General features: G+C 45.3%; 1 protein-coding gene across 1 annotated transcript in view; it reads right to left on the minus strand.

Annotated features, from left to right (window-relative positions):
- myo3b (myosin IIIB) overlaps nt 1-22,347 on the minus strand; it is an 839,677-nt gene that overhangs the window by 211,333 nt on the left and 605,997 nt on the right. Inside the window, exon 27 of the mRNA XM_070874695.1 lies at nt 2,454-2,616. Within this exon, the coding sequence (XP_070730796.1) occupies nt 2,454-2,616 (163 nt within the window). The remainder of the gene's footprint in view (nt 1-2,453; nt 2,617-22,347) is intronic.

Raw genomic sequence — 22,347 nt, forward strand, 5'->3', positions numbered from 1 at the left:
GTGATTCCAGAGTGAGGAGGCAGCATGGTAGACTGCCTTTTATATCTGCTTGCCCAGAGTATGCACAGGTGCGCCCCCTGGTGACAAATCTTACACATTGGTAATGTTTACATACATAACAGTTTCTTTGCTATCTATCTGATCGAATCCTTTAATCATTACCCCCTCAACCTTCTAACCTTCTAAACTCGAGGGCAGAGAAACCAAGTGTAAGCAATAGTTATCTTAATTTAACCCTTTAAGCCCAGTTATTATTCTGGTGAAAGCCTCGCTAAGGCTAATATATCCTTCCTGAGATGTAGTGGCGAAACTTGAATGCAGTACTCCAGATGGGTTCTGACCAAGGCTCTGTGCACAGAAGCATCACTTCCTCACTCTTGTATTCCAACCCCCTTGAGATAAAGGCCAACATTTCATTACATTTTATTATTAATTTTTTTTACCCGTGCACTAGCTTTTAGTGACTTGTGTATATCAAGACCTAAATCCCTTTGTTCCTGTAAAGCACCGAGTCTCTCACCATTAAGAAAATATTCCAATTTTCTTTTTCAGATTCAAAGTGGATGACCTCACACTTCCCTACATTGAACTCCATCTGCTACAGTTTACCCAGTCACTTAATCTATCTGTGTCCCTTTATAATTTTCTGTTACCATCTATTCAACCTACTGTGCCCCTAACTTAATGTCATCTGGAAACTTGGATATCCAACTCTCTGGGAGCAAAACTGAACACCACTGCACCTACGTTTTGGGTGAAAAATGGGGACCAAAAGCACCAATTTTACAGGGCCATGTCCCAATTATTGGGTTGAATTATATTTAGGTTTCCCTGGCAGCTGTCTCAAACAGGCATTAGGTCTTTGCATATGCTAATGAGGGGCCTAACATCTGCTTCAAGACCCCACTCCAAATTCAGCAGCACTGCATTAGGCATTTTTTGGGTTTGTGTAATCAGCAGGCCTTAAAGACAATGCTGCCAACAAATCGGTCAGTTGTTTGTTTTGCCTAAAAGTGCAACCAGGAGGAGCAGCAGTGATCCTTTCACCTCCATCGCAACACTGTGAGAAGCCGCCAGCCTGCATACACCACCCTCCTATTTGTTGCCCCTCCCGGATCAACCCGAGGACCACTGACCGCATCACAGCCAGCCCAAATTGGTCTGGAGGGCACCAGCAAGATACCTCTGGTGCCGAATAGTGTCCATAGCTCAGTAGAATTATGTCAAGAAGCTCCGAGGCCCAATTTGGGCCGAGCCTCGGGATTGTGGCTTCTGGCCTGCGCATCAAACACATCATCGATCTCAAGCCCAAAAATGGACCATAACCAATTTTGCCCCCTCTATCCCTTTGTCCAAGTCATTACTATGTATAGTGCCCCATCGGCACGCATCTGATCAGTTGCCCATCCAAAACAGACAGGAAGCAGGTGGCCGGTGGGCAGGAGCATAATTTCACACAGCAAGAGGTTGCCAGTCAGGACCAAAGTCATCATCATCATAGGCAGTCCCTTGGGACCGAGGAAGACTTGCTTCCACTCTAAAAAAAAATAGTCCTTAGGTGGCTGAACAGTCCAATACGAGAACCACAGTCCCTGTCACAGGTGGGATAGATAGTCGTTGAGGGAAAGGGTGGGTGGGACTGGTTTGCCGCATGCTCTTTCCGCTGCCTGCGCTTGATTTATGCATGCTCTCGGCGATGAGACTTGAGATGCTCAGCCCTCCCGGATGCACTTCCTCCACTTAGGGCGGTCTTTGACAAGGGACTCCCAGGTGTTAGTGTGGATGTTGCACTTTGTCAATGAGGCTTTGAGGGTGTCGTAACGTTTCCTCTGCCCACCTTTGGCTCATTTGCCATGAAGGAGTTCTGACTAGAGCGCTTGCAAAGAAACGCTTGCTGGCACTCAGGTAAGTCATGGGGAGGGGGTTTCTGGAGTAGTCAGGTCCAGACAGGGGAGGCTTAAACTTTCCTTGTTCCTCCAGGCCCAACAAGGAAAGTTTAAAAAAAACTTATCTGTTTGGTCCACTTCTGGCCTGAAATCCCCTTCCGCCTATGTTGACCTACCAGGAAAGCCACAGCGGCTTCTTCACTCAAGCCAGCAGTTAGAAGAGCAGTCGCAGAGCAATGATGTCATTGCATCCCAATCTGCATAATTAAAGGACAACACCGCTGGTTTTGGGCAGGTATATTTGCCACCTTCTCAGAAAAATAGGTTAAAACAGAAGACAGTAGGAACGGAGCGTGGCATTGGTGGGTAAGTCTGCCGGACAATTTTAACTGCCTACCTATCCTGTTTCTGCTGGCGAGTCGTATTAAAATCACCCCTTTAGTAGTTGTAAAGTTTGATAAATATAATCTAGTAAAATTGTGCTTGATAATAGTATAAATCTAAACAGTCTTAACTTCACTTTCAAAGCACTTCTGCTCTATTAATTAGCAACAATTTTGTACATACCTGACTGGATGATGATGGCACTGCTTTGTTTTTTTGCTTGTGCTTTCTTGTATCTCCTGGCACCCAGCCAGCCTTTGATGTGGGCTTGAATAACCACAATGCTGGCAATGACTTCTCTGAGCAGTAAATTTAACTGCTCTACTTGATAATACTTGAGGAACACCTACAGGAAACAAGTTATCAGCTTTGAAACTTCTATAATTTAAATAATCATTAATTAAACATAAAAGCAGATTATATTACAACAGAACTTCTTTGTGGTCCTGTTATGGGAGACTGTATTACTTACATGCATTCTTTGTTAATAAGCACCAATAACATTATGTATATCATATACCTTTATAAAGGGTAACAGCTCTACTTTATGAAAAATAGCTCAAACTTTTGCTGACATCAAGTACTAAATACTGATCAATTAATTTTAGATATTGGATTGATCATGATACCTTGAGGTTGTTTGTTCATTATTTGTATCGCTACAGCTGTAGACAATGAAATAAATGTATCTGCACAGATGTAAACACATGCATTTCTTAATCCTAGCTATTAAATTACAGACAGTCAAATATCTCAAACGGGCAATGCATAATTGACAAAGTGTTTGCAGAGAAACTAAAGCAGTGTTCACTTCAAATTGATGTGTTATAGTTTAAAATATGATGAGTTTTTGGCCCTGACAAATAAACTAGAGCTACACAAGAAGGGAAAGGAAGACTTCATGTTTTGAGGACATCCCAAGTGCTCCACAACCAGTTAATTATTATTGAAATGCCGTCTGTCATGGAAACAACAGAGCAGCCAATGTGTGTACAATAAGGCTCTACAACAGCAAATAAGTTGCATAACCGGTTAACTTGCTTTTAATTGGTGTTCGCTGAGGGAGGAATATTGGCCAGGACATCTGGAGCCCCGGGACCAAGTGGAGTGCAAAATATTGTGCCCCACTTGCTCTGTGGGGCACGAGTGGGACGGAAGCAATCAGTGAAGGGCATAGCGCTACGCGGTGGGACACATAGCGCTGCCATGTAGACAGGGCCCTCCCCTTCATTAAAGGGGAGGCACAAGCTGCCGACTCTGTGGGGGAGAAACGGGTACCTACCTGGACCATCGGGGAGCTGGGAGCCGCAGCATCAGCCCGGCACACATGTGGAGTGCTGGCCTGGAACATCGCAGCATGGACCCTGCGATTCAACATCCATCAGGCTGCAACTGATAAGTCGGCCAATTTTTTAATTTTGAAATCACCACCTCCCCATTAAATTTCATCCTGCGAGCAGCCTCGAGTCCAGTACACGCCCCCTGAAGTTATAGCTGGCATCGCCTGGCACAGCTTTATGGGACGCTACCGAATTTTTGCCCTGGGGCAAAATGAGTTGCTGCGCATGGTGATGTTGTTGTCATCGCTGGCGGAGCAGGGCGCTACCGGTTACCGCTAAACTCCCACGGCGCAGCACCCGGGCGAAGAGTTGTTTACGCCCTGTTAGCGCCCGCCCGGGGGTGCTAACAGGAGGTGAAAACGCCCGGAATTTCTCCCCATAATCTCTAACAATGCACCAATCTCAGTATTCTGGAGGGTCTCAGTTAAGACTATGGCCCCAAAATTCCTGGGTCTGGAGAGAGAGTAAGTAGTGGCTACATCGGAAAAGGGGGGCAGAAGGCGGACTGGATCCTGGCATGGCTTGAATTTCACATGGAATTTGAAGTTCCAGTAGAGTTAAGCCATGGGTGGATCTTTTAGTCACCCTCTCCACATTGAAGGGGCGGGGCTTGTCAGCAGAAACTCCTGGCTTCCCCAGGAAATTACTCCCTTTATGCTCTTGAAAGGCCTCAGTGGACAACTTTGAGGTCTTCTGAAGGTCCCAAACCATTACTGGAGTAAGGTAATCAATCCCGAAGGAGGTCATATTTTTGAGAGAAACTTTAAACAAAATATTTGTGTGTGGTTATTAAGATAGGTTTCTAAATGTTTTCTTTATGTGGCCCCGTCACATAATGTTATATCACAGCACCACCTATATGTGCAATACCTTTGAAATGTGCCCATCTTTCCTGCAACTCCATGCTTGAATCTCTTCAATCAGGTGTCTGTCCCTGCCACAGCACAGACAGGGCCTTAACCAAAGTCACAAATGACATCCTCTATGACTGACTGTGACCATGGTGCATTATGACTTCTTATCCTCCTGGACCTCTCGGCAGCCTTTGGTAGAGTTGACCACACCAGTAACGTCTTTCCTTCATTATCCAGCTCTTTTGGATCTAATTGGCTCAAAGCCAAAGCACCTTCAGCAATGGCTTCTCTACCCGCCCCCATACCGTTACTGCCTCAATCCCAAAAGGATGTGTCCTTGTCTCCGCTTCCTCGGCTACATATTGCTGCTTGGCAGCATCATCTGCAGGCATGGAGTCAGCTCCTACATATAATCCAATAACACCCTTCTCAATCTCTCCAAAATTCTCTCAACCTCTCCATTGCTTCTGTATTGTCAGACTGCTTGTCTGATATCCACTCTTCGTTGAGCCGCAATTTTCTCCAATTAAACACTGGGAAGACAGAAGCCACAAACTCTGTACCCTTGCCTCCGATTCCATCCCTGGCTTTATCTCAGGCTGAAACAATCGCGGCGCTTTGACTCCATTTATTCTCCATCACATAGATTACCAACTCCCACATCTGTAACTGCCCACCTCCGCCCCTGTCTCAGCCCATCTGACACTGAAACCCTCTGTTAACCTCCAGAATTACCTTCCTGGCCAGTCTCCCATTATCTACCCTTTGTAAATTTAAGCTCTTACAAAGCTCTGCTGCCTATAGCTTATCCCGCACCAAGTCCCATCGCCCCTGTCCTTGCTGACCTATATTGGCTCAAGATCCTTCAATGCCTCAAATTTAAAATCATACACATGTTTAAATCCCCTCCAGGCCTTGGCCCTCCCTATCTCTACACCCCCAAACACAAACTCTCAGTTCCTCTGACTGGTCTTTTCTGCATTCCCCCACTCCCTTCACCCCAGCATTCGCGACCTGGTTTTTGTTAATTTTATGTGTTACCTATACACACACATCTTTTATTTGTGCCAGCTACTGATATAAAAGTCTATAGATTTGTGACGAAAGCACCAATAACTTCACAATTAATGTACTTTTCAAATTATGTTCTTGATCGTATTTGTAGATGGAGTCATATTACTGAATGATCATTTTATTGAAATATTTCTTTGTCACTCATATAACATTTATTATATGACTGTACAGTAAATACCCATTATGTCAGATTGAACTTTAAGGGCTAGAAATTCGGTTCTCAGCAAAAACGGTATTTTTTCGTCAAAATTACTGTTTTCGCTTCGCTATCAGGCCGGAAATTCAATCTTTAATTTGCGCAGTGGTAAAAATCGCATGCAAACCGCGATCCTCGCCAACTTTAGTCCGAGGCTGATACCGCTGCAATTTGGGCCTTAGGAGGGTGGAAAAACACCAAAAGAATAAATTTGAAAAAAAAATTCACAAAACATTTATAAGACATTTATCTATCAAATCACTGAAAAAGAATAAAAAAATAAAAACTTTAACTTACCTTTTTGCAGGTCTTCATACTTACTGCTGCTGGCAGGGCTGCTACAACAGGTTTTTCCATCAGTATTCTGAGCGCAGAATAAGGGTGTGGAGAGAGACAAATTTTTGGTAAAAACGCTATTTTGGGTCTTGCATGGCAGCACTCCTCTGCCCAGCGGTACGTGGAAAGTGCCGCCGCAAAACGTCACCGAATTTCTAGCCCAAAATGTAATGTGGTCATGGTCCCTTTAAGGATCCCGACTTAAAATGCACCATGAATGTCATCACCAGACCCTCTTCATCTAATTGGGCGGGAAGCACGCTGGGCGGGCTTAATAGGCCCCATTAAGTTAAGTTCATTTTGTACAGCGGGATGGAGCCAACAGCAGGGTCAGGACCCGCCACAGACACCGGCCGCACCAGACCCGCAAAGGTAAGTGAAATTCCGGCCATTGGTATTTGTGGATGTCAGAAGATGGAAGGCCAGAAAGATGGCTTTGACTAGAGATGATAAAAGCATGGTTTGCTATTACAAGTCAGGTTCTCTCCAACACTCTTCACTCATGTTTAAGGTCAAAATGAAGTTTCAAGAGATGAGCCTGTGGGATCGAAATTGCCCCTTTCTATAAAGGCCTCTGGCCGCCTGAAAGCGGTGGCCACAGGTTGGTGTGGAATAGCCGTCGCGTCTCCACGGAAGGGCCGCCATTTAAAAAATTGTTCTTGCTCAATTTTGGAGTGATGTAGGGGACCGCTCCGCCCATTTTCCCACCGCACCGTGCACGCGCCGTCACCATAACGACCGGCGGCGACCCCTTCCCAGGTCAGGCCGCGGGTTAGGCGGGGCTGACAAGAGGCAGCCTGGCTCCTCCTCTTGGGTGCAAGGCCGTTGGCCCAGCTGAAATCCTCCCTGGTGGCCCAGCGTTTGCCACTAAAGTGGCTGCAGAGTTCACAGTGGCCCACTCCTTTAATGAAGGGGAGGGATGTTGTGGTGCAGCGCTGATGCCTCGCAGTGTCGGTCACTCTGCCCCGTCCCCACTTCTGCCCCGCTCGTGATGGCGACTCTGCCCCAGCCCCCACTTCCGCCCCCATGAGGCCACTTCCGCCCTGCTCCAAACAAAATGCACGAAGTGCTGAATTTCTCCGGTTCGGCAGCCCCAATCACATCGAAATTGGTAGGTGCGTTCCGCTTCGGGAGTTGGTTCATTTTGGCCCCTGTGTCTCCTATGAACTATAACTTGCAACCATACGCTGCCATAATGGGCATGTGCCAGAGGACTAATAGTTACTCTTTTACTATAGAATTATGCATCAGAGATCACATGACTGCCCACTGTGATTCTTCTATTCACTTCAAAAGGTAGCAGATATCATACTGTTGGACCACTGCATTTAAGATAAACTGCATAAATTAAATTTATTTACAAGTGTATGTGCATGCGCACGCCCATGCACACTAACTTGTAGTACAATACTTGATTTACAGAATACTTAAACTGTTCCAAAAACGGTAATCTAAAATTTTTAGAATTATTTCCCAATATATTTTCATTCTCTGCAGAAATGTTATGTACGTGAAATAGGGAACTAAAATCTTCAGGGAAAACCACTAGCTCTTACAGAACTGTATGAGACTTTCAAAGAAAGGTTACAGCACCAAAGATCAAAAGGTCCCTTTGCGACGGAAACCTCTTATACATGCTTTTACCATTCAACATTCAGTTACTCCAACACTGTATTTGCTGGCCTTGCATCATCCACCTTGCATAAACTCTTAATTTGCTCAAACTCTGCTGCACATATACTAACCTACATTAAATCTCACATGTCTATTACCTCATCCTTGCTGACCTACATTGACTCCCTGTTCCCAATGCAATACATTTTAAATCCTTGTCTTTAAATCCGTTTCTCAACAGTAATGCAAGCAGAACAATTCTGCATTTCTATCACTAAATAGGTGAAGTATTGGTGATTTTGTTTACTTTGACACTTGGCTGCCAGAGAAACTATCCTTAATGCCTGAGGTATGATGGCAGAACTTAATCCATAAAAGCACCCACTGCCCTTCAAAGGATCAATAATTCAATTACCTTCCCCAGAGCAAAGCTGCTGTAGCCTGTCTGACTTACATACCAAGCAATCTCTGCTCTCATGTAGATAGCTTATAGAAAATATGAATGATTTATAAACAGTATTGTGTATTTAGTTATCTTGGGTTCCATGAAAAAGAGCCTCTTCAATAAATACAGCTGTCTGAAACCAATCTTTAAATCTTTTTTAAGTACAGTAAAAAAGATATAACAATAATTTTCCTGCTTTTGCCACACTTGTCTCTCAATCAAATACTGCTAATCTGTCATGGGAGGTAGTGCTAAAATTGTTCTGAATACATGAGAAGAGCTCTTCTTCACTCAGAGTGTTGTTAACCTGTGGAATTCTCTACCGCAGAGAGTTGTTGATGCCAGTTCATTGGATATATTCAAGAGAGAGTTAGATATGGCCCTTACGTCTGAAGGGATCAAGGGGTATGGAGAGAAAGCAGGAAAGGGGTACTGAGGTGAATGATCAGCCATGATCTTATTGAATGGTGATGCAGGCTCGAAGAGCCGAATGGCCTACTCCTGCACCTATTTTCTATGTTTCTAAGTTTTGTAATGTAGTAGATTAATAGTATTATAAATATTGGAACCCAAATGCCAGTATGGCACGAAGGTGTACTTGACCAGATCGTCTGCAGAGAGGCGTCAGGCACAATTTGAGGTGGAACCAGGATTCATTAAGTTTCTACTCCATTTAACTTAAACATGAAATTCCAGTCAGGTGTGGGGGCGGCGTGGTTGGGGAGCAGGCATGTCTTCGGTCGTAATGAATGCACCTGTGAGCATGATCACAAGTTTGTAGATCTGTTGCTCACGGCTTTCCGCGAGAGATGGGCGCCGGAGGGACTGCAGTGCATCATGACCCCCGGCAACCAAATTTTAATTTGATTTTGTGTTTTAAAGTTTAATTTGTTTTAATTGCCGGGTTTTTAGTGTCCCCCTCCCCTTTTATAGGGGGCACTTGTAAAAATTTATGATTTTATTGCCCAAAAAAAAAAAATCACAAAAAACCCCCCCAAAAAAGTCAATAAAAAAACAAAAAAAAAAGGGCAGTTGAAAAATGTTTGGAGTGTCCCCCAGATTGGGGGGCATTTGACTTAATTGGTTAATTTTGTCTCCTATTAAAAGAGTTGTAGATCTGTTGCTCACGGCCTTCCACGAGAGATGGGCACTGGAGGGACTGCAGTGCATCATCACCCCCGGCAACCAAATTTTAATTTGATTTTATATGTTTTGAAGTTTAATTTGTTTTAAATGCCTGTTTTAGTGTCCCCCTCCCCTTTTATGGGGGCACTTCTAAATTATGGTTTTAGAGCCCAAAAGAAAATACAAAAAAAACTACAAAAATACAAAAAAACAAAAAAAAAGGGGTTTGGGAAATGTTTGGAGTGTCCCCCAGATCGGGGGAGCACTTGATCTAATGCTTATTTTGTTTACTCTAAAAGAGTTGTAGATCTGTTGCTCACGGCCTTCCGCGAGAGATGGGCACCGGAGGGATTGCAGTGCATCATCACCCCCGGCAACCAAATTTTAATTTGATTATTATTGTTTAAAGTTTAATTTGTTTAATTGACGGTTTTAATGTCCCCCCCCTCTTTTAGCCAGGGGGCACTTGTATAATTTGTGCTTTTAGTGGATGTCGTGAATAGCACATTCAGCGAGTTGGTCACACCGCAGGTGAATTACAAAGGCAGATAGGGAAAGAGTGACCATCAGGGAGTGCAGGAGTAGGAAGGTAGTGCAGGACTCCCCTGCAGTCATCTCCCTCCAAAACAGATATACCGCTTTGGAAATTGTTGGGGGAGATGGCTCACCAGGGGAAGGCACCAGCAGCCAAGTTCATGGCACCGTGGGTGGCTCTGCTGCACAGGAGGGGAGGAAAAAGAGTGGGAGAGTTATAGTGGTAGGGGATTCTATTGTAAGCAGGATAGATAGGTGTTTCTGCGGTCGCAACCGAGACGCCGGGATGGTATGGTGCCTCCCTGGTGCAAGGGTCAAGGATGTCTCGGAGCGGCTGCAGGGCATTCTGGAGGGGGAGGGTGAACACCCAGTTGTCGTGGTGCATATAGGTACCAACGATATAGGTAAGAAGTGGGATGAGGTCCTACAAGCTGAATTTAGGGAGCTAGGAGTTAAATTAAAAAGTAGGACCTCAAAGGTAGTAATCTCAGGATTGCTACCAGTGCCACGTGCTAGTCAGAGTAGAAATAGCAGGATAGTTAGGATGAATACGTGGCTTGAGGAGTGATGCAAGAGGGAGGGATTCAAATTCCTGGGACATTGGAACCGGTTCTGGAGGAGGTGGGACCAGTACAAACCGGACGGTCTGCACCTGGGCAGGACCGGAACCAATGTTCTAGGGGGAGTGTTTGCTTGTGCTGTTGGGGAGGGTTTAAACTAATATGGCAGGGGGATGGGAACCTATGCAGAGAGACAGAGGGAAATAAAATGTGGGCAGAAGCAAAAGATAGAAAGGAGAATAGGAAAAGTGGAGGGCAGAGAAACCAAAGGCAAAAATCAAAAAGGGACACATTACAGCAAAATTCTAAAGGGACAAAGAGCGTTAAAAAGACAAGGCTGAAGGCTCTGTGCCTTAATGCGAGGAGTATTCGTAATAAGGTGGATGAATTAACTGCGCAGGCAGCTATTAACGATTATGATATAATCGGGATTACGGAGACATGGCTCCAGGGTGGCCAAGGCTGGGAACTCAACATCCAGGTTATTCAACATTCAGGAAGGATAGACAGAAAGGAAAAGGAGGTGGGGTAGTGTTGCTGGTTGAAGAGGAAATTAATGCAATAATAAGAAAGGACATTAGCTTGGATGATGTGGAATCTGTATGGGTAGAGCTGCGGAATACCAAAGGGCAGAAAACGCTAGTGGGAGTTGTGTACAGACCACCAAACAGTAGTAGTGAGGTTGGGGATGGCATCAAACAAGAAACATAGAAACATAGAAACATAGAAAATAGGTGCAGGAGTAGGCCATTCGGCCCTTCTAGCCTGCACCGCCATTCAATGAGTTCATGGCTGAACATTCAACTTCAGTACCCCATTCCTGCTTTCTCGCCATACCCCTTGATCCCCCTCATAGTAAGGACCTCATCTAACTCCTTTTTGAATATATTTAGTGAATTGGCCTCAACAACTTTCTGTGCTAGAGAATTCCACAGGTTCACCACTCTCTGGGTGAAGAAGTTCCTCCGCATCTTGGTCCTAAATGGCTTACCCCTTATCCTTAGACTGTGACCTCTGGTTCTGGACTTCCCCAACATTGGGAACATTCTTCCTGCATCTAACCTGTCTAACCCCGTCAGAATTTTAAATGTTTCTATGAGGTCCCCTCTCATTCTTCTGAACTCCAGTGAATACAAGCCCAGTTGATCCAGTCTTTCTTGATAGGTCAGTCCCGCCATCCCGGGAATCAGTCTGGTGAACCTTCGCTGCACTCCCTCAATAGCAAGAATGTCCTTCCTCAGGTTAGGAGACCAAAACTGTACACAATACTCCAGGTGTGGCCTCACCAATGTCCTGTACAACTGTAGCAACACCTCCCTGCCCCTGTACTCAAATCCCCTTGCTATGAAGGCCAACATGCCATTTGCTTTCTTAACCGCCTGCTGCACCTGCATGCCAACCTTCAATGACTGATGTACCATGACACCCAGGTCTCTTTGCACCTCCCCTTTTCCTAATCTGTCACCATTCAGATAATAGTCTGTCTCTCTGTTTTTACCACCAAAGTGGATAACCTCACATTTATCCACATTATACTTCATCTGCCATGCATTTGCCCACTCACCTAACCTATCCAAGTCGCTCTGCAGCCTCACAGCATCCTCCTCGCAGCTCACACTGCCACCCAACTTAGTGTCATCCGCAAATTTGGAGATACTACATTTAATCCCCTCATCTAAATCATTAATGTACAGTGTAAACAGCTGGGGCCCCAGCACAGAACCTTGCGGTACCCCACTAGTCACTGCCTGCCATTCTGAAAAGTACCCATTTACTCCTACTCTTTGCTTCCTGTCTGACAACCAGTTCTCAATCCATGTCAGTACACTACCCCCAATCCCATGTGCTCTAACTTTGCACATCAATCTCTTGTGTGGGACCTTGTCGAATGCCTCCTGAAAGTCCAAATATACCACATCAACTGGTTCTCCCTTGTCCACTCTACTGGAAACATCCTCAAAAAATTCCAGAAGATTTGTCAAGCATGATTTCCCTTTCACAAATCCATGCTGACTTGGACCTATCATGTCACCTCTTTCCAAATGCACTGCTATGACATCCTTAATAATTGATTCCATCATTTTACCCACTACCGATGTCAGGCTGACCGGTCTATAATTCCCTGTTTTTTCTCTCCCTCCTTTTTTAAAAAGTGGGGTTACATTGGCTACCCTCCACTCCATAGGAACTGATCCAGAGTCAATGGAATGTTGGAAAATGACTGTCAACGCATCCACTATTTCCAAGGCCACCTCCTTAAATACTCTGGATGCGTGCAATAAAGGTACAGCAGTTATCATGGGTGATTTTAATTTACATGTAGATTGGGCTAACCAAGCTGGTAGCAATGCGGTGGAGGAGGATTTCCTGGAGTGTATTAGGGATGGCTTTCAAGACCAATATGTCGAGGAACCAACTAGAGAGCTGGCCATCCTAGACTGGGTGTTGTGTAATGAGAGAGGACTAATTAGCAATCTTGTTATGCGAGGCCCCTTGGGAAGAGTGACCATAATATGGTAGAATTCTTTATTAAGATGGAGAGTGACACAGTTAATTCAGAGACTATGGTCCTGAACTTAAGGAAAGGTAACTTCGATGGTATGAGACATGACTTGGCTAGAAATGACTGGCAAATGATACTTAAAGGGTTGACAGTGTCTCGGTAATGGCAGACATTTATAGATCACATCGATGAACTTCAACAAGTGTACATTCCTCTCTGGAGTAAAAATAAAACAGGGAGGGTAGCTCAACCGTGGCTAACAAGAGAAATTAGGGATAGTATTAAATCCAAGGAAGAGGCATATAAATTGGTCAGAAAAAGCAGCAAACCTGAGGACTGGGAGAAATTTATAATTCAGCAGAGGACGACAAAAGGTCTAATTAGGAAGGGGAAAATAGAGTATGAGAGGAAGCTTGCAGGGAACATAAAAAATGACTGCAAAAGCTTCCATAGATATGTGAAGAGAAAAAGATGAGTGAAGACCAACGTAGGTCCTTTGCAGTCAGAATCAGGTGAATTTATAATGGGGAACAAAGAAATGGCAGACCAATTGAACAAATACTTTGGATCTGTCTTCACTAAGGAAGACACAAATAACCTTCCGGAAATACTAGGGGTTCGAGGGTCTAGCGAAAAGGAGGAACTGAAGGAAATCTTTATTAGTCAGGAAATTGTGTTAGGGAAATTGATGGCATTGAAGGCCAATAAATCCCCAGGGCCTGATAGGCTGCATCCCAGAGTACTTAAGGAAGTGGCCTTAGAAATAATGGATGCACTGGTCATCATTTTCCAACATTCTATTGACTCAGGATCAGTTCCTGTGGACTGAGGGTAGCTAATGTCACGCCACTTTTTCAAAAAGGAGGGAAAGAGAAAACAGGAAATTATACACCGGTTAGCCTGACATCGGTGGTGGGGAAAATGTTGGAATCAATTATTAAAGATGAAATAGCAGCGCATTTGGAAAGCAGTGACAGGATTGGTCCAAGTCAGCATGGATTTATGAAAGGGAAATCATGCTTCACAAATCTTTGAGAATTTTTTGAGGATGTAACTAGTAGAGTGGACAAGGGAGAACCTGTGGATATGGTGTATTTGGACTTTCAACAGGCTTTTGACAAGGTCCCACACAAGAGATTATCGTGCAAAATTAAAGCACATGGTATTGGGGGTAATGTATTGACGTGGAGAGAAAACTGGATTGCATACAGGAAGCAGAGAGTCGGAATAAACGGGCCCTTTTCAGAATGGCAGGCAGTGACCAGTGGGGTGCCGCAGGGTTCAGTGCTGGGACCCCAGCTATTTACAATATACATCAATGATTTAGATGAAGGAATTGAATGGAATATCTCCAAGTTTGCAGATGACACTACGCTGGGTGGTGGTGTGAGCTGTGAGAAGGATGCTAAGAGGCTGCAGGGTGACTTGGACAGGTTAGGTGAGTGGGAAAATGCATGGCATTTGCAGTATAATGTGGATAAATGTGAGGTTATCCACTTTGGTGGTAAAAACAATAAGACAGAATATTATCTGAATGGTGACAGATTAGAAAAAGAGAAGGTGCAACGAGACCTGGGTGTCATGGTACATCAGTCATTGAAGTTTGGCATGCAGGTACAGCAGGCGGTAAAGAAGACAAATGGCATGTTGGCCTTTATATCTGGAGGATTTGAGTATAGGAGCAGGGAGGTCTTACTGCAGTTGTACAGAGCCTTGGTGAGGCCACACCTAGAATATCATGTTCAGTTTTGATCTTCTAATCTGTGGAATGACGTTTTTGCTATTGAGGGAGTACAGTGAAGGTTCACCAGACTGATTCCCAGCATGACAGGACTGAGATATGAGGATAGACTGGATCAACTGGGCTTGTATCCACTGGAGTTTAGAAGAATGAGAGGGGATCCCATAAAAACATATAAAATTCTGACGGGATTGGACAGGTTAGAGGCAGCAAGAATGTTCCCGTTGCTGGGGAGTTCCAGAACCAGGGGTCACAGTTTAAGAATAAGAGGTAAGCCATTTAGGACTGAGATGAGGAGAAACTTCTTCACTCAGAGAATTGTGAACGTGTGGAATTCTCTACCACAGAAAGTTGTTGAGGCCAGTCATTAGATATGTTCAAAAGGGAGTTAGATATGGTCCTTACGGCCAAAGGGATCAAGGGGTATGGATAGAAAGCAGGAAAGGGGTACAGAGGTTGAATGATCAGCCATGATCTTATTGAATGGCGGTGCATGCTCGAAGGGCCGAATGGCCTGCTCCTCCACCGAATTTCTATGTTTCTGGTGCCCTAAAAAAAAAAGGGCACTTGAAAAGTGTTTGGAGTGTCTCCCCCCTTTAATCAGGGAGTACTTGATTTAATTGATTTTTTGTTTTCTACAAAAATAGTTGTAGAGCTGTTGCATTGTAAGTGGCTTAGCCAATCATGTAATGTTCACAAGACTCAATAAAACCCCAGTCAATTCAGTCTCGGTCATCCATGATGAGGTATGCAGTTGTGAGCCTAGTGGATGAACTGGTAATGTGCAGTTTAATTTTTAAACCTTTGTTAATAAACCAACTAATTCTTAATTGCAATATGTTGCTATGAATTCTTAAGCAAGAACCCATGAAGCAAATACATTACACCACCTGTGCCTCACAGATCTGGAAGAGGCTTTGAGGCATTCCTGGCTTACCCTGGGAATTCCAACCAGCAGAGCACCCAAAAGGCCCAGTAATACCTATGCCAGCGGAGACATAAGCTGAAAACCCAAAACGTTCCAAGAGAAAGATCATCGATTCTAGAGGCTGGGTGCCATTCCAACTACCGCTAATACAACATGGTGAGCACTCTGTTGTGTGGGTACAGACATGGACCACCTGCCCAACTATGGATATGAACCCATCCCATGATTTGGAAAGGGGTCCACTTTGACCGCACTAGGTGGCCAGGAGTCCTGCTGCACTGTGCTTCCAGCAGTGGAGCATTGACCCACAATTTTGGGACATTGATTCATCCTCCTTTCAATATTAATAAGGTATTTAATATTCTTAACTTGCTAGTTTAATGTCCTTTCCATCAGCGATCACTTACTTCCACATCCAAACTCAACTACTCTAACATTCTGGCTTCTCATCAACCTTTCCCCCCAAAAGTTGACACACCCTGATACTTCTCCCCAATGCTCCCAGGTCCTTGCACCCACTGTGCAACCCTCCTCAGGACATCCTCCAATGCTGCTTATGACATCTTACCCCATTCTCCTAGACCCCATGGAATCACCCAGTAAACCAAACCCCACATTCTACCTCCCAGTACTTCAGACCATGGCAACCTCTGAGCCACTGTTGTCACACCCCGAACTACCAATCTAGGATCTGGTCTCCTGAGGAATGAAGGATCGATCATTACATAGCACAGGACAGAGGAGAATTTCCTTCAAGTTTCTGTATTATTCAAGATAAATACTCAGTTACATTTTAAAAGATACAGGTATCCTAAAGTCACTGCTCAGGAAACCCTTTTATGAAATTCCTCCTATTCCCCGAACCCACAAGTGAACGGACTCCCCACCACCCTCCCCAGCTGGACCACCCATACTTTTTCACCTCCCTGCCACCTTTCCACACTCTTACCACTGCCATATCGAGAACTTTTTGGTTTCTACCAGACTATATTATTTCCTTCTCAGTGCTCCCAAACACTACAAACACCACTCCTAGTGCTCCCACATCTCATAAGCCCTCTTGGATCTCCTTCCCCTGTTCCAAATCCAAGATCATCCTACGAACAATAACAATCCACCCAGCATCCTCAACTGCCCTTATTGCAACACAGAGTTTCTACAACTTACCTACTCTCTGCCTGGAATCAGCAACATCTTCCCTACTATGTTGAAAGGTTGAAATGAAGTAAGGTGGGAAGAGACTTGTCTGGCGCATAAACACCAGTATAGACCCGCTGGGTTGAATGGCCTGTTTCTGTGCTGTAAAATTTTATGTACCATTTTCCTCTGTATGCTGGGTATTGAAAATATGCAAGATTAATAACAACTACATAGTTAAACTAACTTCTAATCAAGGCCTCAGATTTAGTTTCTACCTAAATTTGCACATAATCATCGAATTCTAGCCCAAAACTAACACTCCTATATCACTGCAATAAAAACTCAATTTGATTTATTCACATCTTCTCTCTCTCTGACATCCTCAGGCTGACCTTTGTTCTCCCAGCAGCAGCAAGAAATTGTGTTTTAAAAGTTTAAACAGACTCACCTTCTCTAGCTTCAAAAGCTCAACTGAAGAAGGTGAGCCCATGATTAATAAATTGCATTTTTATTGTTTTTCATAACTGAGGAGCTTGGGAAATTAATTGTGTTCACTGTCAAAACTACATACTGTTCATATATTTTATGTAAAAAAATACAGTTGAATCTGTACTCTTCTCAATAAAGTGCAATTTCAGCCCACCTTCTGTAAAGAGATGAGAATTTATTTCGCAGCACATCATATTTCAGGAGCCGATATATAGAGCAATGGTTCTCTGTTACAATCCTTGGCTCATGCTCTCATTCAACTAGTCTTGCACAGAATCATAGAAATTTATGGCACAGAAGGAAGCCATTCGGCCCATCATGTCTGCGGCAGAAAAGATACATTCCAGATCGTAGGGGATGTGAGGACCACTGTGGGAGTGACCGGTGATGATGAGCCTGAGAGCTTATCTGGTACAAAAAGCTGAAAATTGTAATGGGAATGAAAGCCTTTCCGATTCCTATGCCCCAGTAGTCTGTTGTTAGGGCCCCTGGTGGCCATTTGATAAAAGTGTTGCATTCTACAAATCTTCTACCAAATGTAATGCAGACGATTGGGAGAAGCACCCCCATGATAGTGGCTCATGTCACTTGTTTTTGTGCAGTGGTGAACTAAAGCCAGATTGATGTAGCAAATGTCATCCGTAGTGGCCGAGAAGGATCCAGATACATAAAAATTTAATGTTGTGGTAATTTGCACCGCCATGAGCAGGATAATCTCTCTGTTATAAATCTGGTATATACTGGAGATTGGGGTCAAGAAGATGCATGACTGCAGCCCTCCAGAAGCATAGATCTCCTCAATAGGTATGCCTCAGCCTGAAGTCTTGGATCTTGGGATCAGGCCAATTGGGCGTCCAGATGCCCAGACAGAATTGTACTGGCATTTGTTCCATCTGCCTTAGCACTTCATACTCCTCCAAATCAATCACTGATATTGGAATGCCCAGTGGAATTCCCAGGCTGATCACTATGAAGCAGCTGCTGGTAATAACAATGCTGTAGGAAAAGCTATCTGCAAAATGAGTCTTGCAATGCATTAATACAGCAGTAAACACCATCAGCAAGCTATGCACCAAAAATACTGCAGATACAGCTATGGAAGAAGCAAAAGTAAAAAAGAATTTTAAACGCTATAGTGAACTGTCAATCACATCTTTAAGAATTAAACTTCTGAAGACCAAAACAAGAAATCCCAATTGTGCCCATTTTAAACAAACAAGCAGTACTGAAAGAGTGAACAGGGGAAACATTGCGGAATTTGGCATGGGATCAATTTGCATATGATTGTCTAAAATTAAGAATTATAATGAGACTCATTCATGCTCTGAGTAAAGCCTCAATAAGTATTATTCTGCTGAATTAGGAAACTCGAGAAATGGGGCTTGAATCAGCAGTGTGCACCCAGAATGTGGGATTCAACAACATTGCTGAATCAGCCCTCACATTTTAACTATCTCTTTTCCTTACACCTTGGGATATGTTTTTGCATTAAATGCTATATAAATGCAAGTTGTTGTTGTATTGTCCATTGCTGTATTAAAGGGTGTAATTTTAATGTCCATGAACAGGTGGGTTTGTGCCAGGTGAGAAGTTAAAATTTGAAAAATCTCAAACACGACTCCGAACCTGCCTACTTCTGGTTTTAATTGGGGCAGGACGGGGGTGGGTGACCAATCCGCATTATCAGGAGGCAGGTCAGTCAGTAAAATCTTTTAAGGAGACTGTGTGCTTCCATTTTCACCGGCTTTTTATTTTTGATCCATTTTGGTATGGTTTCCTGCCAGGTAAAAGGAGGCGAGAAGGGCCAATCCATAAGGTAAGTGCATTTATAGCACTGCTTACGGACCAGGAGAAGTAGGATTGTTTCCACGTGAGCCCTCCCCACCCTCCCACCGGCCCAACAAGCTTACCTGCTTCCAGCTCCAATCGACGACTCCCCCCGCGATCTCTCCCCACCTCCACACTCTCCCCCCCCCCCCTCGATTGCTCCCCACTCCTGACCACAATCTGCCTCCGATCACGAGAGTCCCCTGACAATAATCTGCCCCCATGACCACAATCTCTCTCCTTCTGACCATGAGAATGTGATTTCTCCCACCCTCCCAACCTGCTCTCTGCTCCTTGGATGCGACATTGCACTGCAGGCTTTTCCACCTGACAGGCAGCCAGCATGTCAATCAGGGGCGCATGCAGAAAAAATTTAAAATATGTCCTGCAGTTAATATCTGCAGGACAACCAGAAAACATGCACTTCTGTGTTTCCCACTGCTCCACCCCACCAATATCGGGTACATCTTTAGAGACTGACCTCACAGCCTGCATGTAACAACTTGCACGTAAAGAACACCTTTAACGATGAAAAACATCCCAAGGTGTTTCACAAAGGCATAATTAGACAGAAATGGATGCTGAGACTGTTATGTTCAGAATAAATTCACAGGACTATATCGCAAGCTCAAACTGTTATGACCTTGGTCTCTTTATTCAGACTCGAGAGTGAATCTCCTTTTATATCTGCTTGCCCTAGGGTGCACAGGTGACCCTTAGGTCTCCCACAGGTGAGCCCCCTAATGGCAAGTCTTACATTTGGGTGAGGTCTACATACATACATAACATCCGCCCCAAAGTTTTATTGTGCAAGTTATTTTGCAAGTTGAGGTGATCTGGCGCCCCACGCTCCCGGATCGATCACCTGGGTTGAAGTCCTGACATGGTGGGTTCATCCTCGTGGTTGACGGCGAAGTTGATCATGTTAGTGTGTTGCTGGGGGCCAGGTCCTTTCACAGTGGTCCCTGGTTATCTGTAATTCGCAGTTTGGTCTTGTCCAAATGCTTCACTCATTAGCCCGGTACATGGTTTCACAATCAAATGCTCCATTTTCATCACATACACTCCATTCTCCCCCTTGGCTAATTCAGTGCTAGTGGCCCAACTGGGGCCCTGAACATGGTCTACATCACATATTCTGATGTCGCGTGGAGGGGCCATGCAATTAGGATGCATTCTCTGCTGATGGCATACCGAAGGCAAGGTTCTGAGTGATTCTGTCTGGTGATTGCGTAACACCCAGGATAGCCGGGTCTGTAGAGAGTCTACCGTGACACGCATGGTGCTAGGTTTAGTGATTTGGGCTACCTGCTCCGGGCTATTGGCGTTGACGCTGAAGTCTGGCAAGCCCAGGATGGCCGCAATGGCCTTGAGACTTTCGGTAGTGGCGGGTGGCCTCGTGGTCCGCGTGGACCTTGGACCGTAGTATGGGGGCCCTGGACCACCGACTGTATGTAGCTGCCCTGCCTTGCTTTGCAACGTTGGGATGGATCTGTCGTCTCTGCAATGGAGAGGTTGCCACATCCCGTCTAGCTGTTCACCTTTGGCAGGTGGTAACGTGGGATCGTGGCTGGTCCAGGTCCTAAGCTGGGGGGCCGTTACGGTTGACCCCTGGCTTTCGAGCACTTCCACGACCGTGAGTGGATCTGCAGGCTGCGCTGCTTCCTCCCTGGTTGTGGGCAACGGTGGCCAACTGGGAGTATTAGTGCCGCTATCAGTGCCTGGCCCGTGGCGGATCATGTTACAGTGCACAGACAGTGTTGGACATTCTCGAAAAAACACATCGATAATGGTGCCTCTGCTCTCCCAAGCTTGTGGGATGAACAGCTTGTCTGACTCGAGCACATATTGGCATATTCTTTGGTACATCTCTTTGGTCCTGTGAACACAGGCTGCTGCCTTGTTTAACTTATTTGATACATATACAACTGGTAGGGATTCGCCTGCTACTTTGGCTTGCTGTACAACACGCCCGACCCTGTGTGATAACACATCACTTGTTACAAGTACTTTGTCAGATACATATACGACCGGTTGGTGTTCGCCTGCTACTTTGGCTTTTTGTAAGGTACCCCCGACACCATACAATGGTACATCATTGGCCATGATAGACTGCTCGCACGGGTTACATGGTGCACACAATTTATTGGAGCGTAGTGGGTTCCTGGCCTTCACCGCGGCAGCCCCTTTATCTTTGCCCCAAACCCAGTCGTCTTCCTTGCTCGGCGACCTACCGTGGTCTGGACACTCTCTCGTCCCGTGGTCTGGATGCTCTCTCGTCCCATGGCCTGGACGCACCTTCATCCCGTGGTCTGTACACCTTCTCGTCCGGTGGTCTGGGCACCCTCTCGTCCGTGTCCGTGCTGCCGACTGCCGCGATCTTCCTCCCCAGATATTTTGCCTCTGGCGTCGGGAAGACGCATTTGGATCATTTCGGCCAGTGGCCCACTCTGCATGGTTGACCTGGAGCCTCTTCCATCATCGCGGAGGGTTAGTCAGCTTCGGGTGGTGGGTACCGCGCCTGTACCGCTGCTCGGTTGAACTTTACCTCCCCGTGGTTGTGATGAGCGGCCTGTGCCTTGGGGATCTGCGAATGGATCTGCACTTCGATGCCTGGTTCAGCTGAAAGTGGGGGGGTTTGCTCAGCCTTTGAGAAGGGGAGGCCTCATTTGCCGGAGAAGGTACACAGAGGTCTTCCCAGTTCCATCGAATCTTTCCCATCTACCTCCTGCCAAGTAGAGTTGGCCCATCACCTGAAACGATCCACAATGATAAATCGTGCACTGCTCCCTCATGGAATACTCTTATGTCCGCCCTACCAATAACTGGTATCAGTTCCTTGGTGTCGGTGCGCAGCTTTGCCTGAATCGGGATCAGCTCGGGTCACTGTGCTTCGTCGCTCCACAGCCTCTCGAATGCCTTCTGGCTCATAACTGATTGACTCGCCCCTGTGTCTAATTCCATGGAGACTGGAGAGCCGTTAAGTTCAACTTTTAACATTATCAGAGGGCTTTTTGTGGTGAAGGTGTGTATCCCATATACTTCCTCTTCATCCTCAGATTCAGTTGCCTCTTCTGCTCGTTCATTTTGATCCTCGCTGGATTGGTCATCCTCTCCTGACTCTGCCACGTGGTGAGTCAGAGATCGTTTGCACATTCGCTGGAGGTGCCCCATTGTTCCACAGCCCTTGCACATATAGGGCTTGAATCTACATTGATGAGCTCTATGGCTGCCCCCGCAGCACCAACATGGTGCTAATGGATACGCATTCATGCCTCACGGTGGACTCTGAGTCACTAGGTCTGGCCTCTGCAATTGAGTGGGCCCTAACCAGTGCCATTCCACCTGCTGCAAACATTATTTTGTGCATG

The sequence above is a fragment of the Pristiophorus japonicus genome, chromosome 3 (genome assembly GCF_044704955.1).
Source record: "Pristiophorus japonicus isolate sPriJap1 chromosome 3, sPriJap1.hap1, whole genome shotgun sequence".
NCBI classification, from domain to species: domain Eukaryota; kingdom Metazoa; phylum Chordata; class Chondrichthyes; family Pristiophoridae; genus Pristiophorus; species Pristiophorus japonicus.